The sequence below is a fragment of the Tachyglossus aculeatus genome, chromosome 1 (genome assembly GCF_015852505.1).
Source record: "Tachyglossus aculeatus isolate mTacAcu1 chromosome 1, mTacAcu1.pri, whole genome shotgun sequence".
NCBI lineage: Eukaryota > Metazoa > Chordata > Mammalia > Monotremata > Tachyglossidae > Tachyglossus > Tachyglossus aculeatus.
Window position 1 is genome coordinate 88512806 of NC_052066.1, and position 22492 is coordinate 88535297.

Below are 22492 nucleotides of genomic sequence, written 5' to 3' on the forward strand. Positions count from 1 at the left end.
TGAAATTTTTTAAAAACGGGACCTGAGAACTCCTCTGATTAACATTTTCAGTATTTTCTATCGAATTAAACACACAGGTACACTGCATCAGAGCCCTGGATCTTAAACACCAGTTATGTGACCTGCCGAGCCCAGACCCGTGGCTCAGTGGAAAGAGCCCGGGCTTTGGAGTCAGAGGTCATGGGTTCAAATCCCAGCTCCGCCAGTTGTCAGCTGTGGGACTTTGGGCAGGTCACTTCACTTCTCTGTGCCTCAGTTCCCTCATCTGTAAAATGGGGATGAAGACTGTGGGACACAGTCCCACGTGGGACAACCTGATCACCTTGTAACCGCCCCAGCTATTAGAACAGTGCTTTGCACACAGTAAGTGCTTAATAAATGCCATTATTATTACTATCACTCTCACCACCTTCAAAGCCTTATTGAAGGCACTTGGCTTCCAAGGAGCCTTCCCTGATGAATCCCTCATTTCCTCTCCTCCCACTCTCTTCTGCATCACCCTTGAACTCAGATTAGCACCCTTTATTCTCTTTTCCTTCAGCCCCATGGTACTTATGTACATATCTGTAATTTATTTATATTAATGTCTGTCTCCCCCTTTAGACAGTACCCTCACTGTGGGTAGGGAACATGTCTACCAACTCTGTCATAAGGTACTCTCCCAAGCACTTAGTACCGTGCTTTGCACCCAGTAAGCCCTCAATACATATGATTGCTTGATTTTGCAAGGGTGAACCTTGTCAGACTGCTAACATTCTGCCATATCTCCAAGTGTTGGAGAGGGAATGATGAAGACTAACTATATCCCCCTTGCTCCCAGCCTTTCACTGCCTGGAGAAAAAAAGGTGGCACAACCACACAGACCATGGACCTCGGAGTCACAGAACCTAGATTCTAATCCCAGATCTGCCGTTTGTCTACCGTGTGACCTTGGGAAAATCACTCCACTTCTCTGTGCCATCATTTCCTCCTTTGAAAAATGGATTCAATATCTGCACTCCCCCCTCCTTAGCCTGTGAGTCCCATGAATGACAGAGACTATGCATGACCTGATCATCTTCTAATTACCCCAGTGCTTAGAACAATGCTTGACCCACAGTAAGGACTTAATACCATAATTATTACATCACTTCAGCTCCCTCCTACCTCATCTCGCTACTCTCCTGATACGACCTAGCCCACACAATTTGCTCCTCCAATGCCGACCTACTCACCAGACCTCGATCTCATCTATCTCGCCGCCGACCTCTCATCCACATCCTAAATATTCCAAGGCCTGGAGCACCCTCCTCTTCATATCTGACAGACAATTACTCTAACCCACATTCAAAGCCTTACTGAAGGCACATCTCCTCCAAGAGGTCTTCCCTATGTCCTCTTTTTCTTTTCTTTCATTCCCTTCTGCATCTCCCTGACTTGCTCCTTTTATTCATTCCCCCGCTTAGCCCCACAGTACTTACGTATGTATCTGTAATTTATTTATTTATACTAATAGACTGTAAGTTCATTGTGGACAGGGAATGTGTCTGTTGTTATATTGTACTCTCCCAAGTGCTTAGTACTGTGCTCTGCATGGTAAGCACTCAATACAATTGATTGATTCGGCTCAACAGCACAGAAGTAGGAAAAGCAGCAATCACTGAAATAATGCTTGTGGCATGTTCTCCAAACGCTAGCAAAGTGCGCTGAACACAGAAAGTGCTCAAAAAATGCTTTTAATTGATTGCCTAGGAGTGCCTCTTGACTCCCACTCCTCCCCCAGATGGTATTCGGTCACAAAAGAAGACGTTTCCCTGCTCTAGAAGAAATAAACGTTCAGTCCATGTTTCCCCACTTCCCAAACACCTCCAGTGGTTGCCCACCCACCTCTGCATCCAACGGAAACTCCTTATTATCGGCTTCCTATAAAATGGGGATGATAACTGCCTCTCCCTCCATCACAGAGATGTTGTGAGGACAAAATGAGGTGGTTGATGTGAAACATGGAAAAATAATACTGCTATACAAATCCAAGGTATTGTTCTTACTTGAATTAGTGTTGCTTCCAAGCCCCTATACACTTGGTCTGCAATAACGGGAATACTTTCTGATATAGGATCCCCTCCTCTGGTCAGAGAGGATGGGAGAGTGGGTGTGTCATCACTACAAGGGCAGCACGGGGGTGTCGGAGCTAAGACGATGGCCAAGTGATTCAGTAGTGAAGATGGAAGCGCTGGAACCCAGACGACCCACATTTCCCAGGGTCTCTTCCAAAACTTACATTCCTTTATTACATGCTTCATCAATCAATCACATGTATGGAGTGTTTATCATGTGCAAAGCATTGGGCTAAATGCTTGGGAGAGTAACAGCGTAACAGATCCAGTAGACACCTTCCCAGCCCATAAGGAGCTTACAATCAAGAGGAGACGCAGACTCGAATGACAAAACATGGTAACGTAACATCGAGCTTTTCAATGTTAATTTCGGGAGGGGGTTGTATTATCTGAATTTTTCTCAGTTTCTATTCATTTCCAACCACTCTCAGTAACACATCATCAGGTTGACTTTGGGACCCACCCTAATAGAAAATCCCTGGTCTACAGAGCAATAACTACAATATCACCTCTTTGTATCAAGTGCCACGGCACAAGGTTCCCCAGCCTGGTGGAAATCACTTCTGGAAATGATTTGCCTCCAGCTTTCCACATCTAAATTCTCAGCGTGTCCTCTGAATGCATGCTGATATTTAGATTTTTTTTTCCTTTGCCTGAGCACAATTTTGCCTGCATCACACAGAGAGAATAGTCCATCTTAAGTAGGCACGGGCAACTCTGTGGGGATTTAAGTCACGAGCACGAATGCAATCCTCTTCCACCACCCGCCCCCTCAAAGGTTAAAAATGCTTTGCAGTTGCCACGTGTAGGGTACCATAAAGGCAGTCATTGCCACCATGCTGGGGCAGGTGGTCCTCATCACATCTCACCAACATATCTGAAAGCAGGAATAATAGGATTCTAGGCAGAGGGGAATTTTTTTTCCTTCCGCAGCTGTTGGGTGTCAACTGGGAACCCCCACAGAAATTTGGGATATTCCTTCCAAATTGCTATCAGTCCACCATATCAATTCTCTCAAGGTCACCCGAAAAGCTCACCTGAAATGTTGTGCTTGTTTGTGGGCAACTTCTAACTTCTCCTCAAAACATTTCAGCTTTTCATTTGCACGCTGCAACTCCTCCTGTTGATTTTTCAAGTCCTTGCTTAGAATTTCTATTCTAAAAATGTGAAGAGGAAATATCAACAATATGCACAGTGAGTAAGAAACAGTATTGGTCTAAAATCATCGATAACATTTTCAATATAATAATAAAGATTGTGTCATGTATTAAATAATCGGTGCTAAGCACTGGAGTATTCATTCAATCGTATTTATTGAGCGTTTACTGTGTGCAAAGCACTGTACTAACTGCTTGGAAAGTATAAGTTGGCAATATATAGAGACGGTCCCTACCCGACAGTGGGCTCACAGTCTAGAAGGGGGAGACAGAAAACAAAAACAAAAACATGTGGACAGGTGTCCAGTCGTCAGAACAAATAGAATTAAAGCTAAAGATACAAGGTGTCAGATAGGACCCAATCCCTGCTCCACACAGCCCTAGCAGTCTATTTTATGCCCATTTTACAGATGAGAAAACTGAGGCCCAAAGAAGTTAAGTGGCATGCCCAAGTTCACAGAGCGGGCCAGTGACAGTGATTCCCAGTCCTGAGCTCTTCCAAGCTCCCTCCTGTAAATACACTAAGTATTTCAAAGCATTTTGAGTTTAAAAAACTAGCATTCCAAAGAATTATTATTTCAATAGTAAAACTGATTCAGTCTTTGAATATCACAAACCATTTTGGCCCTGAATTCGGTGCTTTTTTTAAAGTTGGAATTTCGTTTCAATACCTTTTGCCTAAAACATTTATTAGACAAGTCAAAACAATATTTCAAGTGGTTAAAAAAAAGAATAAACCAAGTTTTAAAAAATTCAAGCTTATTAACAGCTTAAATTTCTATTTCTGTAAGTATTAAGACCCATCCTCTCCCATTTCCTGACCCTATTGACCGGGCCACATACTTTGAGAGAGTTGAAGCCATTGGGGGAGATCTCCCTAAAATCTCCCCTGCTCCTCTCTTGTCCCTCCCTTTTCCTGCCCCTTCTTCAACTCTCCCGTCTTTCCCAGCAGTATCTCAAAAGAGGATCAGCAACCCCCACAAACACACCTGTCCATCCGACCCCATCTCTTCATACCTTTCAAAACGCTTGCCCCCTCCCTTCTTCTCTCCCCAACCTCCATCTTCAACTGTTAACTCTCTAACAGCTTCTTCCCACTGCTTTCAAACATGCTCATATCTGCCCATCCTAAAAAACAAATCTCCCTTGACACCACGGCTCCCTCCAATTATTTCCCCATCTCTCTCATGCCATTCCTCTCTGAGCTCTTTGAGCGAATTGTCTACACCTGCTGCCTCAACTTGCTCTCTTCCAATTCTCTTATTGACACCCTCCAATCTGATTTCCACCCCCTTCACTCCTCTGAAACTGTCCTGTTGAAGGTCACCAATGATCTCCTTCAGTCGATCATAAGCATTTGAGTGCTTACTGGGTGCAGAGCCCTGTACCTGATGCTTGAAAAATCCAATGGCTTTCTAAACTGTGAGCCCACTGTTGGGTAGGGACCATCTCTATATGTTGCCAACTAGTACTCCCCAAGCGCTTAGTACAGTGCTCTGCACACAGTAAGCACTTAATAAATACGATCGATTGATTGATTCCGCTCCATCCTAAACCTCCTCGACCTCTCAGCTGCTTTTGATGCTGTCGACCACCCCCTTCTCCTGGAAACATTGTCCAAACTCGGCTTCACTGACACCATCCTCTCTTAGTTCTCCTCTTCTCAGTCTCTTTTATGGGCTCCTCTTCTGCCTCCCACCCCCTAAATGTAGGGGTCCCTCAGTGCTCAGCTCTGGATCCCTTTCTATTCTTCACCTACATCCACTCCCTTGGAGAACTCATTCTTTCCCATGACTTCAGCTACTATCTTTATGCAGATGATTCCCAAATCTACAGTCCTGATCTCTCTTCTCTGCAGTCTCGTATTTCCTCCTGCCTTCAGGATATCACTGACACCTCAAACTGAATATGTCCAAAACATCTTCCCACCCAAACCCTGTCCTTCCCATGACTTTCCCATAACTGTAGACAGCACCCTCATCCTCCTGGTCTCACAAGCCTGCAACCTTGGGGTTATCCTCAACTCAGCTCTCACACTCAACCTACATAGTCAATCTGTTATCAAATCCTGTTGGTTCAATCTTCATGACATTGTTAAAATCTGCCCTTTCCTCTCCATCCAAACTGCTACTATGCTGATCCAAGCACTTATCCTGCCTTACCTTGACTCCTGCATCAGCCTCCTCGTTGACCTCCTGGCCTCTCGTCTCTCCAGTCCACACTTCAACCTACTGCCCAAATCACTTTTCTACTAAAACGTTCAGTCCATGCTTCCTCATTCCTCAAGAACCTCCCATGGTTGCCCACTCTCCTCCACTTCAAACAGAAAGTCCTCACTATAGGCTTTAATCAATCAATCAATCATATTTATTGAGCGCTTACTGTGTGCAGAGCACTGTACTAAGCACTTGGGAAGTACAAGTCAGCAACATATAGAGACGGTCCCTTCCCAACAGTGGGCTCACAGTCTAGAAGGGGGAGACAGAGAACAAAACAGAACATATTAACAAAATACAATAAATAGTATTAACAAAATAAAATAAATAGCATCCAAATTTTGCTTTAAAGCACCCAATCACCTTGCCCCTTCTACCTTACCTCCCTGATTACCTGTTCATTCATTCAATCATATTTATTGAGTGATTACTGTGTTTAAGCATTATACAAAGCGCTTGGGAGAGTACAATACAACAATAAACAGACACATTCCCTGCCCATAACAAGTTTACTACAACCCTGCCCGCACACTTCACTCCTCTAAAGCCAACCTAGACACTCTACCTCAAAATCTTCTATCTCAGAGCTGATCCTTTGCCAGCATCCCACCTCAGGCCTGGAACTCCTTCCCTCTTCATATCCAACAGATGATCCCCACATTCAAAGCCCTAGTGATGGTACACCTTCTAGAAGTGGCCTTCCAATCAACCAATTGTATTTATTGAGCGCTTACTGTGTGCAGAGCACTGTACTAAGCGCTTCCAAGACTAAGCCTTCATTTCCTCTTCTCCCACTCCCTTCTGCATCACCCTTGCATTAGGATTTGCATTTACCCCTCCCTCAGCCCCTTAGCACGTAAGTACATAGCCATAAGTTATTTATATTGTCTGTCCCCTCACACTAGACTGTGAGCCTGCTGTGGGCAGGGAACATGTCCACCAACTCTGCTATATTGTACTCTCCCAAGTGCTTACTACAGTGCTCTGCAAGTGCTCAATAGTGTCTGAGTCCGAATTGTCTCAGACTTTTAGGGGTGATGCTGCATTGCCTCCCTTCAAGGCCCTACTGAGAGCTCACCTCCTCCAGGAGGCCTTCCCAGACTGAGCCCCTTCCTTCCTCTCCCCCTCGTCCCCCTCTCCATCCCCCCCATCTTACCTCCTTCCCTTCCCCACAGCACCTATATATATGTATACATGCTTGTACATATTTATTACTCTATTTATTTATTTTACTTGTACATATCTATCCTATTTATTTTATTTTGTTAGTATGTTTGGTTTTGTTCTCTGTCTCCCCCTTTTAGACTGTGAGCCCACTGTTGGGTAGGGACTGTCTCTATATGTTACCAATTTGTACTTCCCAAGCGCTTAGTACAGTGCTCTGCACATAGTAAGCGCTCAATAAATACGATTGATGATGATGATGATGAAGATTTATTACTCTATTTATTGATTTATTTTACTTGTACATATCTATTCTATTTATTTTATTTTGTTAGTATGTTTGGTTTTGTTCTCTGTCTCCCCCTTTTAGACTGTGAGCCCACTGTTGGGTAGGGACTGTCTCTATATGTTGCCAACTTGTACTTCCCAAGCGCTTAGTACAGTGCTCTGCACATAGTAAGCACTCAATAAATACGATTGATGATGATGATGAACCGAGCTCTACTATATCCTTAAAGTGTTTCCTCGGCTTCTGTTGCTTTTGGTTGTCCCATTTCAGCTAACCATACGAGATGTTTGTTCCTGTACGGGAACACAGTTGGAGAAGCAGCATGGCTCAGTGGAAGGAGCACGGGCCTTGGAGTCAGAGGTCATGGGTTCAAATCCTGGCTCTGTCAATTGTCAGCTGTGTGGCTTTGGGCAAGTCACTTCACTTCTCGATGCCTCAGGTACCTCATTTGTAAAATGGGGATTAAGACTGTGAGCCCCCCGTGGGACAACCTGATCACCTTGTAACCTCCCCAGTGCTTAGAACAGTGCTTTGCACATAGTAAGCACTTAATAAATGCCATTATCATTATTATTATGTTTGGGCATTGTACTGTCATCTATTCTCCTCACACTTCCCACCTAGCACAGTTACATACAGGTCAGCACAGTGATTCTGTCAACTCTCACTTTGATCTGAAGCCTGCTATAAATTGATAACTGACCATAATGTGTTACTTTTGGTGCTTTCTTTAATTGTTTGAATGATAATATTTACTATGCACTTATTTGGGGCAGAGTACTGTACTAATCACTTGGGAGAGTAAGCAGCGTGGCTCACTGGAAAGAGCCCGGGCTTTGGAGTCAGAGTTCATGGGTTCAAATCCCGGCTCCACCAATTGTCAGCTGTGTGACTTTGGGCAAGTCACTTCACTTCTCTGTGCCTCAGTTACCTCATCTGTAAAATGGGGATTAAGACTGTGAGCCCCACATGGGACAACCTGATCACCTTGTAACCTCCCCAGCGCTTAGTACAGTGCTTTGCGCATAGTAAGTGCTTAATAAATGCCATTATTATTATTATTATTATTACCATAGATTTAGTAGACACAATCCCTGCCTTCAAGGATCTTACGATCTTGTGGGTGATTGCTCTACTCTCCTGACTTCTATGCACCCTCTAATGTATTCTTCCAGGCTTGTCATTCTTTGGAAAAATTGTTTTTGGAACGATTCTGTACTTCATCATCAATCGTATTTATTGAGCGCTTACTGTGTGCACTGTACTAAGCGCTTGGGAAGTACAAGTTGGCAACATATAGAGACAGTCCCTACCCAACAGTGGGCTCACAGTCTAAAAGGACTGTACTTAAATCAGTCAATCAATTGGTAGTATTTATTGAGCACTTGCAGAGCACTGTAGTAAGCACTTGGGAGAGTACAAATTGGTAACATATAGAGACAGTCCCTACCCAACAGTGGGCTCACAGTCTAAAAGGGGGAGACAGAGAACAAAACCAAACATACTAACAAAATAAAATAAATAGGATAGATATGTACAAGTAAAATAAATAAATAGAGTAATAAATATGTACAAGCATGTATACATATATATAGGTGCTGTGGGGAAGGGAAGGAGGTAAGATGCGGGGGATGGAGAGGGGGACGAGGGGGAGAGGAAGGAAGGGGCTCAGTCTGGGAAGGCCTCCTGGAGGAGGTGAGCTCTCAGTAGGGCCTTGAAGGGAGGCAATGCAGCATCACCCCTAAAAGTCTGAGACAATTCGGACTCAGACAAACCCGACTGGCATGCTGTGATCAAGAAAGGAGTGTCTGTAACTGAGCAGAAGCTTTGAGGAGACTGTGAAACTAAGAAACAAAATCAAAACCAGCATGGGTACTGCAAACAATAAATCAGGCTTCACGCAAAGATAATAATAATGATGATGGCATTTATTAAGCGCTTGCTACGTGCAAAGCACTGTTCTAAGCGCTGGGGAGGTTACAAGGTGATCAGGTTGTCCCACGGGAGGCTCACAGTCTTCATCCCCATTTTACAGATGAGGGAACTGAGGCCCAGAGAAGTGAAGTGACTTGCCCGAAGTCACACAGCTGACAAGTGGCGGAGCCGGGATTTGAACCAATGACCTCTGACTCCAAAGCCCGGGCTCTTTCCACTGAGCCACAGGAGGTAATCTGGTTTGTTAGCTCTGCACTGGTCTTTTCAGGCCCGCTTGCATCCACACTTGGTAAATTTCACCAACATTAATCATCTTTGAAATGAAAAAGCTCTCTCCCTCTCTCCCCCTCATTACCCTCTCAGAAGCAGCTGGCTTAGTGGAAAGAGCATGAGCCTGAGAGTCCGAGATAGTAGGTTTTAATTCCAGCTCCAACACTTCTCCGCTGTGTGACCTTGGGCTGGTAACTTCTCTGTGCCTCAATTCCCTCATCTGTAAAAATGGGGATTAAATCCTATCTGTGAGCCCGAAGTAGGAAAGGGACTGGGTACAAACTGATACTCTTGTAGATGCCCAAGTGCTTAGAACAGTACCTGGCACATAGATAACACTTAAATACAATGATGATTGTTATTATTATCTTGGATGGGCAAGTCACAACTTTCTGGGCCTCGGTTCCCTCATCTGTAAAACGGGAATTCAATACCTGTTCTCCCTCCTATTTGCAACATGAGTCCCATGTGGGACTTCATTCATTCATTCACTCATTCATTCAATCATATTTATTTTCTTTCTTTCAATCGTATTTATTGAGTGCTTACTGTGTGCAGAGCACTGTAGTAAGTGCTTGGGAAGTACAAATTGGCAACATATAGAGACGGTCGCTACCCAACAGTGGGCTCACAGTCTAGAAGGGGGAGACAGAGAACAAAACAAAAAATATTAACAAAATAAAATATATAGAATAAATATGTACAAATAAAATAAATAGAGTAATAAATACGTACAAACATATATACATATATACAGGTGCTGTGGGGAGGGGAAGGAGGTAAGGTGGGGGGGATGGGGAGGGGGAGGAGGGAGAGACGAAGGAGGGGGCTCAGTCTGGGAAGGCCTCCTGGAGGAGGTGAACTCTCAATAGGCCTTTGAAGGGAAGACCTTTATCTTCTCTGAGCTTAGTACAGTGCATAGCACATAAGAAACACTTAAATACCACAGTTATAGGCATACAGTGGTCCTTCTGCAAATCCACTGCTTGATTTCAACTTTAACAAAGTTTATTAGTTTACAGAGAGGGAAAAAAAACCCTTCAAATTTAAACATCCAAATTCCAACTACTAACAGATTTGCTTTGCTTTGAGTGCTCTCTTTGTAAATACTGTTAAATCAGTCTCACCCACTAGAGTGTAAGTTCTTTGTAGACAGAGAAGGTGTCACTTGCTTGTTTTGTATATGTATATATACATATATATGTTTGTACATATTTATTACTCTATTTATTTATTTATTTTACTTGTACATATCTATTCTATTCATTTTATTTTGTTAATATGTTTGGTTTTGTTCTCTGTCTCCCCCCTCTAGACTGTGAGCCCACTGTTGGGTAGGGACCGTCTCTATATGTTGCCAACTTGTACTTCCCAAGCGCTTAGTACAGTGCTCTGCACACAGTAAGCACTCAAATATGATTGATTGTCTCTATACGTTGCCAACTTGTACTTCCCAAGTGCTTAGTACAGTGCTCTGCACACAGTAAGCGCTCAATAAATATGATTGATGACGATGATTGATTGATTGATTGATTGTACTTTCCAGGAGTGTAGTACAGTGTGCTGCTCCCAAAGGGGACTCAACAAAATAATATAATAGGTACAGTGATATCCAGTGGCTTCCTTTTGCTCCATAATTATACCTTATATGGCGGTTAGTGGCGTTTCAATAGAAAAAAAGTGGTTACAATCCTGATTTGTAAAGTTTAATTTCATTTAAGATAATTAAAATTTAAAAATATGTGCTACAAGGTTTTGTGAACTCTAAAAATTAAACGCTGGGCCTACAGAGGGAACAAAATTCTCCCCTTGCTGCTCCAGGCTATCGTGGCAGGCAGGTGATATTAAACTTCTAACATTCAATTAATCAATGGAATTTATTGAGCACTTACTGTGTGCAGAGCAGTGTACTATGCATATGGGAGCATACGATACAGTTGGGAGATACTCCCAGACCACGAAGAGCTTATGATATAGTTGGGGAGATAGGCGTTCAACGAAATTACAGAAAGGGGAAATAATGGAGTACAAGGATATGTACGTAAGTCTAGTAGGGCGGGGATTTTAAGGGGTACACAGCCAAGGACAATGTCAACACAGACGGTGGATGGGGAAATGAGGGCTTAGACAGGAAGGCCTCTTGGAGGAGACATGATTTTAGAAGGGTTTTGAAGGTAGGGAGGATGGTGGACCGTTGGATATGAAGAGGGAGGGAGTTTCAAGCCAGAGGGAGGGTGTAGACAAGGGGTCAACGGTGGGATGGATGAGATTGAGATAGAGAGAGTAGTCGGCAGAGGAGTGAAACGTGTGGGTTGGAGTGTTCTAGGAGATCAGCAAAGTAAGGTAAAGGGCAGAGAGCTGAGTGAGCCCCTTAAATCAATCAATCACATTTATTGAGTGCTTACTGTGTGCACAGCACGGTACCAAACGCTTGGGAGGGCATAATATAACTGTTGGCAGTAGACCAACTCCGTAAGCTTGTTGTGGGCAGGGAATGCGTCTGTTTATTGCTGTATTTCCTTCTTTCATTCATTCAATCGTATTGTACTCTCCCAAGCCCTTAGTACAGTGTTCTGCTCTCAGTAAGTGCTCAATAAATACGTGCTCTAAAGTAATAAGCAAGTGCTCTAGACTGTGAGCCCACTGTTGGGTAGGGACCGTCTCTATATGTTTCCAACTTGTACTTCCCAAGCGCTTAGTACAGTGCTCTGCACACAGTAAGCGCTCAATAAATACGACTGAATGATGGAATGAATAAATACAATGGACTGATGAGACATGTTCCCAGCCCACAACTAGCTTACAGTCTCCAGGACTCTAGTCCTGTAGACTATCTAGAGGACTTAAAACCAACGGTAAGGCGTTTCTGTTTGATGAAAAAGTGGATGGGCAAACACTGGTGGTTTTTGAGGAGCGGGGAGTTGTGGACTGAACATTTTTTCAGAAAAAATGATGCAGGCAGCAGAGTGAAGAATGATTTGGAGAAGGGAGAAACTGGAGGCAGGGAAGTCGGTGAGGCGACTGATGCGGTAGTTAATAAGGAATAAGATAAGTGCTTGGATCAGAGAGGTAGCAGTTCAGATGGAGAGGAAAGGATGAATTCCAGAGATGTTGCAGAAGTAGAACCTACAGGGTTTTTTTTGACAGATTGAATGTGTGAGCTGAGTGACAGAAATGAGTAGAGGATAATGTCAATGTTACGGGCTTGTGAGGCAGGGAGGATGGTAGTGTTTTCTACACAAATAGGAAAGTTGAGGGGAAGGTTCGATTGGGCAGATGAGGAGTTTGGTTTTGGACAAGATAAATTTGAGCTTTCAGAGGGACATCCAAGGATAAGCACAGTGCTGGTGTTCGCTAATCTGTGTCAATCCGCTCTTCAGTATACTTGGTCAGAGTTCCTGGCCTCATTATTTCTTTCAAAAGAGTTTTACATTTTACCATCACTTGAGTCCTTTTCAAATCTGAAGGACAATACACAAACATACATACATGCGCACATACACAGAACACACAAACAAGAAATATGCTTCCTTTGTAATAATAATAGTTGCGGTATTTGTTAATCACTTGCTATGTGTCAAGCATTGTTCTAAGTGCTGGAGTAGATACAAGTTAATCGGGTTGGACATAGTCCCTTGTCCTACAATCTAAGTGGCACTTCAGTTCAGCTTTCTTTAAAAGAACTACAAAGTAGTTACAAAACAAGTTGCCAATAAAAAAAAAATTAAACATAAACGCTGACAAATTTTACCCAAGATACAATAACCCTGCATAATGTGGGCAGAAATGCACTAAATCCCTGGTGGTCAAGGATTCCCATAAATGCCCACTGTAGTATTTGAATTCGATTGAATGAATGAATGGTATTTATTGCAAAACTTACTCTGTGAAGAAGTACTCAGCGCTTGGGAGAGTACAACAGTGCTACTGCCTCAGGGCTTAATAAATAGCTGGTATTTCTTAGATGCTTCCTATATGCCAAGGACTGTATTGAGCATTGGGGAAGATACAAGATAAGATAACCAGGTCATCATCAATCGTATTTATTGAGCGCTTACTATGTGCAGAGCACTGTATTAAGCACTGTACTAAGGTCCCACATGGGGTTCCCATCTAAGTAGGAGGGAGGACAGATAGTGAATCCTCCTTTTGCAGATGAGGGGACTGAGGCACAGAGTAGACAAGTGACTTGCCGAAGGTTACCCAGCAGACAAGTGGTGGAGTCAGGATTAGACTGTGAGCCCACCGTTGGGTAGGGACCGTCTCTATATGTTGCCAACTTGTACTTTCCAAGTGCTTAGTACAGTGCTCTGCACACAGTAAGCGCTCAATAAATACAATTGATTGATTGCTCAGAAACCAGGTCATCTGATTCCCAAGCCCACACTCCCCTAAGCTATGCCATGACGTTTGACACATAGTATGAGTTTTATAAATGCCCCAATTAATTTTTGTGAAGCCAGCTAGGGGTGTATAGGCATTTGGGTTAGGTTACGATGTGGCTTAATTTCCCCACTTTTCTTCCCTTAGGCACTAAACTGGAGGCCTTCCCAGGCTGAGCCCCCTCCTTCCTCTCCCCCCTCCTCCCCCTCGCCATCCCCCCACCTTACCTCCTTCCCCTCCCCACAGCACCTGTATATATGTATATATGTTTGTACATATTTATTACTCTATTTACTTGTACATATTTATTCTATTTCTTTTATTTTGTTAATATGTTTTGCTTTGTTGTCTGTCTCCCCCTTCAAGACTGTGAGCCCGCTGTTGGGTAGGCACCGTCTCTACATGTTGCCAACTTGTACTTCCCAAGCGCTTAGTATAGTGCTCTGCACAAAGTAAGCTCTCAACAAATATGATTGAATGAATGTCACACTTTTGTCATAGTATAGCATAGGTCCCTGCTTACCTCCCAACCGCCTGCCTCTCCCCACTCTAGTCCATACTTCACTCCACTGCCCAGACCGTCTTTCTACATAAACGCTCAGGACGTGTCGCCCCCCAAAAATCTGCAAAAATCTACCCACCTCCATATCAAACAAAAACTCCTCACCATGGGCTTTAAAGTATTCCATCCCCTTGCCCTCTCCGACCTTACCTAGCTTCTCTCCTGCTACAACCCAGCCCCCGTAAGTTGCTCCTCTGGTGCTAAACTTCTCACTTCGCCTTTATCTCACCTGTCTCGCCATGCCACGGACCCCTGGCCCACGTCCTACCTCTGGCTTGGAATACCCTCCAAACAACTGTTCTCTCCCCTCAACACCCCACACTTCAAAGCATTACTGAAGGCATCTTCCCAGACTAAGCCCCGCTCTTCCTCATCTCCCGTTCCCTTCTGCGTCACCCTAACTTGCTCCCTTTGCTCTTCCCCCATTTCCCAGCCCCACGGCACTTAAGTATACGTCTGTAATTTTATTTATTTGCATTGATGTCTATTTTTAGACATCTATTTTTTGCCCCCTCCCGAGGCTGTGAGCTTGTTGTGGGCAGGTACTGTCACTTTATTGTTGTATTGTACTTTCCCAAGTGCTTAGTAGAGTGCTCTGCACACAGAAAGTGCTTAATAAATACTACTGAATGAATGACTATAAGTACCATAACTTAATTGTATTAGCCTGGCTACCAGAAGGACAAGCCAAACCCAATGGATTGTCAAACTGTTCCAATACACATAGCTGCATATTGTATATACATGTGGTATATACAATACATATACATACATATACTTTAAGCACTCTCTAATGCACAAAATTCCCAGAATTACCAATAGCCCAATTTGCCAAGATTCTTGAAGAAAGGTTTCCTTTCTTTGATTATTAAAAACATGAAACTTCCTCTTCTTCTAAATACCCTTGGAAGATTATAGCCATTCATTTTATCATCCCTAAAATGAATGTTACACACTACAGGCTCTTCAGGTACTCTGAATAGGTCAGGTTAGTCCAAGCACACATTTATCACGCTGTCTCTTACATTCCATTTCTTCTAAATGGACAGCGTTAGGATTAAAGAGTGATCAAAATGCAACTTTTACTGACTGGCCTGTGTCATATTTTTGCAATCTAGAAATTTCGGGAATAAGTATCATTGCACTATGTTCTGGGCACGGACATCTTTTTCCCTTACAGTCACATAATGCTGCACATAATTTGAACGCTATGTTAATACGAGGACATGCTGTTAATTTTTTTTTTTTTTTTTTTTGGTCTCGTCACCGAGGGTGTTCCTGTAAGTAGTAGAGGCTAACAACATGTTCTAGTGGAGAGAGTCCTGTACTGGAAGCTAGAAGCCCTTTATAATACTGCTAACAGCGATGACCCTCTCTGAGGCCCTAAATAACTCATCTCCTCATGTCTCAGTGTCCCCATCTATTCACTGGGATGAAGGCAGTATTACTTGCCAACCTACCTCATAGGGATGTTCTGAAGCTCAGTGTTCTTTGAACTCGGGAGAAAGGCACGATACATTTTACTCTTGTTATTACAGAGTGGAACATCAATAATCCAAAGTAATCAGGCCTGGACTTCCTCTGATAATTGAACGCTTGGATAAATAACCCCGCCCATCAGCTGACTGGATCAGAGGGGATTTCAACCACCTGTTAGTCCTAAAACAACTGGCTCTGTCTTTGGTGTGGTTGATGCCTGGTTGACCTAGCTTCGGCTAAACAAACTCTTCGGTTAGTAAGGGGAGGCTGTGGAGAAGATGGCAAAAAAATGTAGTGACTAAATCTTCTCTTCCTTGAGCATCGGGGGGTGGGAGTTGGCCTCTTCTCCCTCTCTGAGCGTGGCCTCATTTTCTGTTTAGCTCCTTCCTCAGGCTCTGAGACAAGCTTCCCAAAGGGGACTCTTCCTTTCCCACCCTGCTGATTGTAAAAGAGGTCAGTCAATCGAGCACTTGGCTGTGTGTGGAACACTGTACTAAGCGCTTGGGAGAGTACAATGCACTAAACAGACACATTCCCTGCCCTCGATGAGCTTACAATCTAGAGGGGGAGACATTCATTCATTCAATCGTATTTATTGAGCGCTTACTGTGTGCAGAGCACTATACTATGTGCTTGGGAAGTACAAGTTGACAGACAGGGTGATGCAGAAGGGAGTGGGAGAGGAGGAAAAGAGGGTTTAGTCAGGGAGGCTCTCTCGGAGGAGATGTGCCTTCAATAAGGCTTTGAAGTGGGGAGAGTAATTGTCGGATACGAGGAGGGAGGGAGCTCCAGGCCAGAGGCAGGACATGGGTGAGAGGTCGGCAGTGAGACAGACAAGAGGAGTGAAGTGTGTGGGCTGGGTTGTAGTAGAGTAGTGAGGTGAAGTAGGAGAGGGCAGGATGGGGGAGTATAAGAGTGAATCAATTAATCACTCAGTGGTACTTATTGAGCACTTTTTCATTCATTCATTCAATCAATCGTATTTACTGAGTGCTTACTGTGTGCAGGGCACTGTACTAAGAGCTTGGAAAGTACAATTCGGCAACAGTCAGAGACAATCCCTACCCAACAACGGGCTCACAGTCTAGAAGGGGGGAGACAAACAACTAAACAAAACAAGTAGACAGGCATTAGTAGCATTGTGAGCAGAGGACTTTACTAAGTTCTTCGGAGAGAATAGTTCAGCACAGTTGGCAAACACGTTCCCTGCCCACAAGAAGCTTATAGTTTGGACGACTGAGAAGGGGCCTAAAACCCCAAGTACTCCTGGGATTTGCAGTGCAGGAGCTAATCCCAAACTAGGACTATGGACTATCTTCAGAGTCATAACACTCAGTATGGGAGGACCGTCAATCAGTGGTATTTATTGAGCACATACTACGTGCAGAGCACTTCTGCAGTCTTTTATGGTCAGCCCAATTCTATCCCCAACTATACCTGGTACTAACGCCGGCTGTGCTCATTGCCTGTGCCCAAGGTCAAGTGACTTGATCCTCTTCATCCTCTCTATAAAATGAGGATGAAACGTCACATCTCCCCCTGTGATTGTAAGCCCCATGTTGGACTGTGTTCTATTTCATTATCTTGCACCTACCTCTTCAACACAGCATACTGTTTGGCACGGAGTAAAATGCTTAATGCCACCAACCCAAAAATAGGGCCTCTCAAATTGCAGAAGTCCTGGGGCAGCTATTGCCCTCACTGTACCTCGTTCTTGCCTGTCCCACGTCCTCCCCCTGGCCTGGAATGCCCTCCCTTGCACATATCCGCCAAGCTAGCTCTCTTCCTCCCCTCAAAGCCCTACTGAGAGCTCACCTCCTCCAAGGAGCCTTCCCAGACTGAGCCCCCTTTTTCCTCTCCTCCTCCTCCTCATCCCCCCGCGCTACATCCTTCCCCTCCCCACAGCACCTGTACATATGTTTGTACAGATTTATCACTCTATTTTACTTGTACATATTTATTATTCTATTTATTTTGTTAATGATGTGCACTTAGCTTTAATTCTATTTGTTCTGATGACTTGCCACCTGTCCACATGTTTTGTTTTGTTGTCTGTCTCCCCATTCTAGACTGTGAGCCCGTTGCTGGGTAGGGACCGTCTCTATATGTTGCCAACCTGTACTTCCCAAGTGCTTAAAGGTACAGTGTTCTGCACACAGTAAGTGCTCAATAAATATGATTGAATGAATGAATGGCAGGGTTGAGACTCCCCCACAACTCCTGTTGTGCTCTACTAAGTGATTAAACTTGTAACGGTGGTGCCGAGAGAGATGAAGTAAGGGCTTCTTCTCCAAAGGGGAAGCAAGGCAGCCTAGGTATGAAATGTGTGTGTTTGCATCTATTTGGAGGTTGGATGGCCTCCATTACGTGGTTAAGTGTTCAGTGAAGCGTGTCCTACTGCATTATTATTCAGAAAGAAATCATTCGGGATTTTAAGTCAACAGTCCTGTAACAAATCACTCCCCTGCTTAACCGTACAGCTCAAAATACCAACCGAGCCGGTGAACGGCTGGTGGGTTGTGTGAGAGTAGGATGAAGCTTATGGGAGGAAAGGTTTTTTGAGGTCGGGGTAAGCAGGGGTGAACTCCCTCAGAAGGAGGAGGAGCCAATCGTAGCTATCTACCAGGAACCTTGGCAGCTTTAAAGAGACCAGTGCGGGAAAAGGCCAGATATATCAGGAAAACACTGTAAGAAAACACAGGAAAGAACAAAGACAAACCAAAACACATCACGAGATCATTTATAAAGCCATATCTATAACCTTCTCGGGACTCACCCTTCTAATCTACCCTGATTGCCAAGCGGACTGGCTTTCGCTAGTCTGCGCCTACCTTATCCACACATCCTTTTGTTAAAGGAGTTCTAGTTCCACCAGAAGGAGTACACGAGTCATCAGTTACTTGATAATAAAACCTTATTAGATTGGTTTCTGCCAACCATTAGGACTATTTGCCATAGGGAGCAAAAGATTGGGACTATTTACCCTTTATAATCGCCAGAATTACTTTAATTTTAACAAATTCCCTCCAGGTTTTGATGTCTCGAATCTACAATCTTCTCTTTTCAGCCAAGTACTCTAATGGTAAATGGTACTGCTTTGGACTAATTGGCTTTCAAAAATTCTATTTGTGTTTTCACCATTTGGTTACCCTATCTTTCCTTTCCAAATATCTTTGACTTACGGGAACATAGTTACTATTAAACCAGCAGACACTCCTTCCCTGTCAGGAATGAACTTGGCTACCTCCAAGGAATTCTCAATCTTCACTGGCTCAGAAGCAATTAACTGGAATGCACACTCTTTAACAGTAGGCAACTCATATTAAAGGACTGAACGTTAACGTTGGCCAACTCAACTGATGTTGAAGAGTATTCACAAGTTAAACACATGCATTGAGGCCTCGGTGTTTTTCCCCGAAGTAAGTCTAATCCTGCTTAACCTATCTTACCAATTTGTTATGTGTGAGGATGCTGGTGTGGAGATACACTTCCAATCCATTAGGAAACACCAGCCAATTCAGGCTACTCGTGGGCAGGAAATGTGTCTACCAACTCTGTTATATTGTACTTTCCCAAGTGCTAAGCTCTCAATAAATACGATTGATTATTGATCAGAAGCTACTGCATGCTGATGACTGAATTCTGGAATCACATATGCAATGTGATATGCAGATGATTAAAAGCCACCTCCAAGGATCCTCCCAGCCCCAAGGAGGGGCAATAAGAATGAATAAAGGTAGTTATGGACTATTCTCACACTACAGCTCAATGGTATTAATTCTCCATATTGACTCTGTCGCCCACACCAACTATTCCGGGTTGTTTCGGGATTATTAGATATTAAAATTTTGACTATTTGTTTTCCAGTAGCCAAATAATCACCTTCTATTATGTGAAAGATGGTTACAGATAACAGTGGTCAACTGGTGATTTTTTTTTTCCTGAATACCAAGAGGTAGTTTGCTCTGAGGGACTTGAGTCAGATATAAAGAAGGACTTGAAGGTAGATAAGAAATGTGCTAGTACTGAATGCGGAGAAATCTTCTCAGGGATTCTTATAGAGCATGTACACGCAGTTCTCCTATATCACCGGAGGTACATTCTTGATGACCCCTTCACTGAGGACAACTCATTCATTCAATCATATTTATTGAGCACTTCGTGCAGAACACTGTACTAAGCACTTGGGAGAGCACAATATAACTCAAATAATTCATTCAATCATATTTACTGAGAGCTTACTGTGTGCTGAGCACTGTACTAAGTGCTCGGAAAGTACAATTCGGCAACAAATAGAGACAACCCCAACCCAACAACAGGCTCACAGTCACAGATTGCTCCAGGATAGTGCTAGGGCTTCTCACTATTTTAAACATTTTTTTATGGCCCCAGCCAACAGGAATAGGAAATGATCTGAATTTTATGGCAACAGCCCATGAAGGGAGAAAATGATCTACATATAGAGTGGCTCAGTGGAAAGAGCCCGGGCTTTGGAGTCAGAGGTCAAGGGTTCAAATCCCTGCTCCACCAACTGTCAGCTGTGTGACTTTGGGCAAGTCACTTCACTTCTCTGTGCCCCAGTTACCTCATCTGTAAAATGGGGATTAAGACTATGAGCCCCCCGTGGGACAATCTGATCACCTTGTAACCTCCCCAGCGCTTAGAACAGTGCTTTGCACATAGTAAGTGCTTAATAAATGCCATCATTATTATTATTATTATACCAATGCCACATGTACACACTCACAACGGTTTCTTCTAGCATTACATCACGCTCTATCCAAATGGCTGTACACTGTCAATCAAATCAATCAATTGTATTTATTGAGCACTTACTGTGTGCAGAGCACTGTACTAAGCACTTGGCAAGTACAAGTTGGCAACATATAGAGACAGTCCCTACCCAACAGTGGGCTCACAGTCTAGAAGGGGGAGACAGAGAACAAAACCAAACATATTAACAAAATAAAATAAATAGAATAGATATGTACAAGTAAAATAGAAAGAATGTTGCTGAAATCCCTACAGCGCTCTATCAAAAACACAGGGGAATTACCCCTTATGCAAGAAGAGAGCACAGAGAGCCATATGCAGGGATCGCTCAGGTACAGGATACTGGAAATAGTCCCTCCGTCCTTTTCTTCCACATAATTTCTTTGGGGAAAAACCAGAACCAGAATCGAATCCCCCAGATTTCCATTCGCTATGTCAACCTGAGCTGTTTCAACTGACATGCCAGTCAGTGCAGTTTGATCCCAAATTAATTCCAAATGGGAAGAAATTCATCATTTAGGTTTCCCAGCAGGATAGTGTGTCCTAACCAGGAGGGGTAGAGAATGGTACTCTCAATGGAGAACAATTACTGTGCTCACCTCTACATGAAGATCTTCTGCTCATTGCTTTTTGGACGAACAATTATTTACCTACTCCCTGTGGGATGCTTAAAAATAATTATCCTGTGAATTTCAAGATTTAATGATGAGCTCACACTAAAGGTGGGAGGCAGCAAACGTGCTCCAAAGTTATGTCAAGATTTCTCTATTTGAACCTTAAAGAGGAATGGTAGGTTCAGTTTTCCAGGCTCTCTGTAAGACATTTAATTGACACTGGTTATGTTGGAAAGTAGGTATGGCATGAGGACATTTGCCTGCAGGGATTATAGATTGCTCCAGGATAGTGCGAGGGCTTCTCACTATTTTAAACATTTTTTTATGGCCCCAGCCAACAGGCATAGGAAACGATCTGAATTTTATGGCAACAGCCCATGAAGGGAGAAAATGATCTACGTATAGGGTTGTTCTTAAAATGCTAAATCTATAGATTCCATTAGGCATCTGATGGAATCAAGTATTTTTGTTCAATTCCAGAAGCCAAAGATATGCATTTTATCCTTTAAATAAGCTGATACTGTGTATACAATTTGGGCAGCTGCAAAATGTTTGGCCCTATTTTTGCATGCATGAAGTTTTTTCTGTGTTATTATTTTGACTAGTTGGTATATCTTCTGGTATGTGCTGGTCTGCAAATGCCCAACAAGATACCCTATAAGAAGAGAACTAAATTTGAGAAAAACAACAACAACAACAAATTTTCCTCTAAATTATTTGAAAGCCAAATTGTCTCTGAGTAGTCAGTTCATCTTAAAAAGGCTCTAGTTCTGCTCCTTTAAGAAAAAGCTTGCTACAAAGTTGGAGGTAAATACTCTTTCAAATATGAATATTAAATTATGAATGCAATCCATTCTTCAACATGCTGAAGAAGCCTACTGTATTCTTTAGACGGTCTCTCAAGGTATTTCAGCTCACTTGGATTTGCTATACTAGTAGACACCAGTTAGCACTCAACATCATTTAAGTTAAAAACCAATGATGTAAAAAAAGTGCTAAATCGAGTAATGTAAAAATGCATTAATGCCTTCTTAGATTTTTCTTTACTCACCCCGGCTCAGTCAATCGTATTTATTGAGTACTTACTGTGTGAAGAGCACTGTACTGAATGCTTGGGAGAGTACAAGGAGAAGCTTAGGAGAAGCAGCGTGGTTCAGTGGAAAGAGCCTGGGCTTTGGAGTCAGAGGTCATGGGTTCAAATCCCGGCTCTGCCACTTGTCAGCTGTGTGACTTTGGGCAAGTCACTTAACTTCTCTGGGCCTCAGTTCCCTCATCTGTAAAATGGGGATTAATACTAATGGCATTTATTAAGCGCTTACTATGTGCAAAGCACAGTGGCAAAGCACTGTTAAGACTGTGAGCCCCCGTGGGACAACCTCATCACCTCGTAACCTCCCCAGAGCTCAGAACAGTGCTTTGCACATAGTAAGCGCTTAATAAATGCTATCACTATTACAATATAACAATAAGCAGACACATTCATTCATTCATTCATTCAATCGTATTTCTTGAGCGCTTACTGTGTGCCAAGCACTGTACTAAGTGCTTGGGAAG

General features: G+C 43.2%; 1 protein-coding gene across 4 annotated transcripts in view; it reads right to left on the reverse strand.

Annotated features, from left to right (window-relative positions):
• LEKR1 (leucine, glutamate and lysine rich 1) overlaps positions 1-22492 on the reverse strand; it is a 249753-nt gene that overhangs the window by 124117 nt on the left and 103144 nt on the right. For all 4 annotated transcript variants that reach the window (XM_038747014.1, XM_038747023.1, XM_038747032.1 and 1 more), the window contains one exon: positions 3134-3253. In XM_038747014.1, the coding sequence (XP_038602942.1) occupies positions 3134-3253 (120 nt within the window). The remainder of the gene's footprint in view (positions 1-3133; positions 3254-22492) is intronic.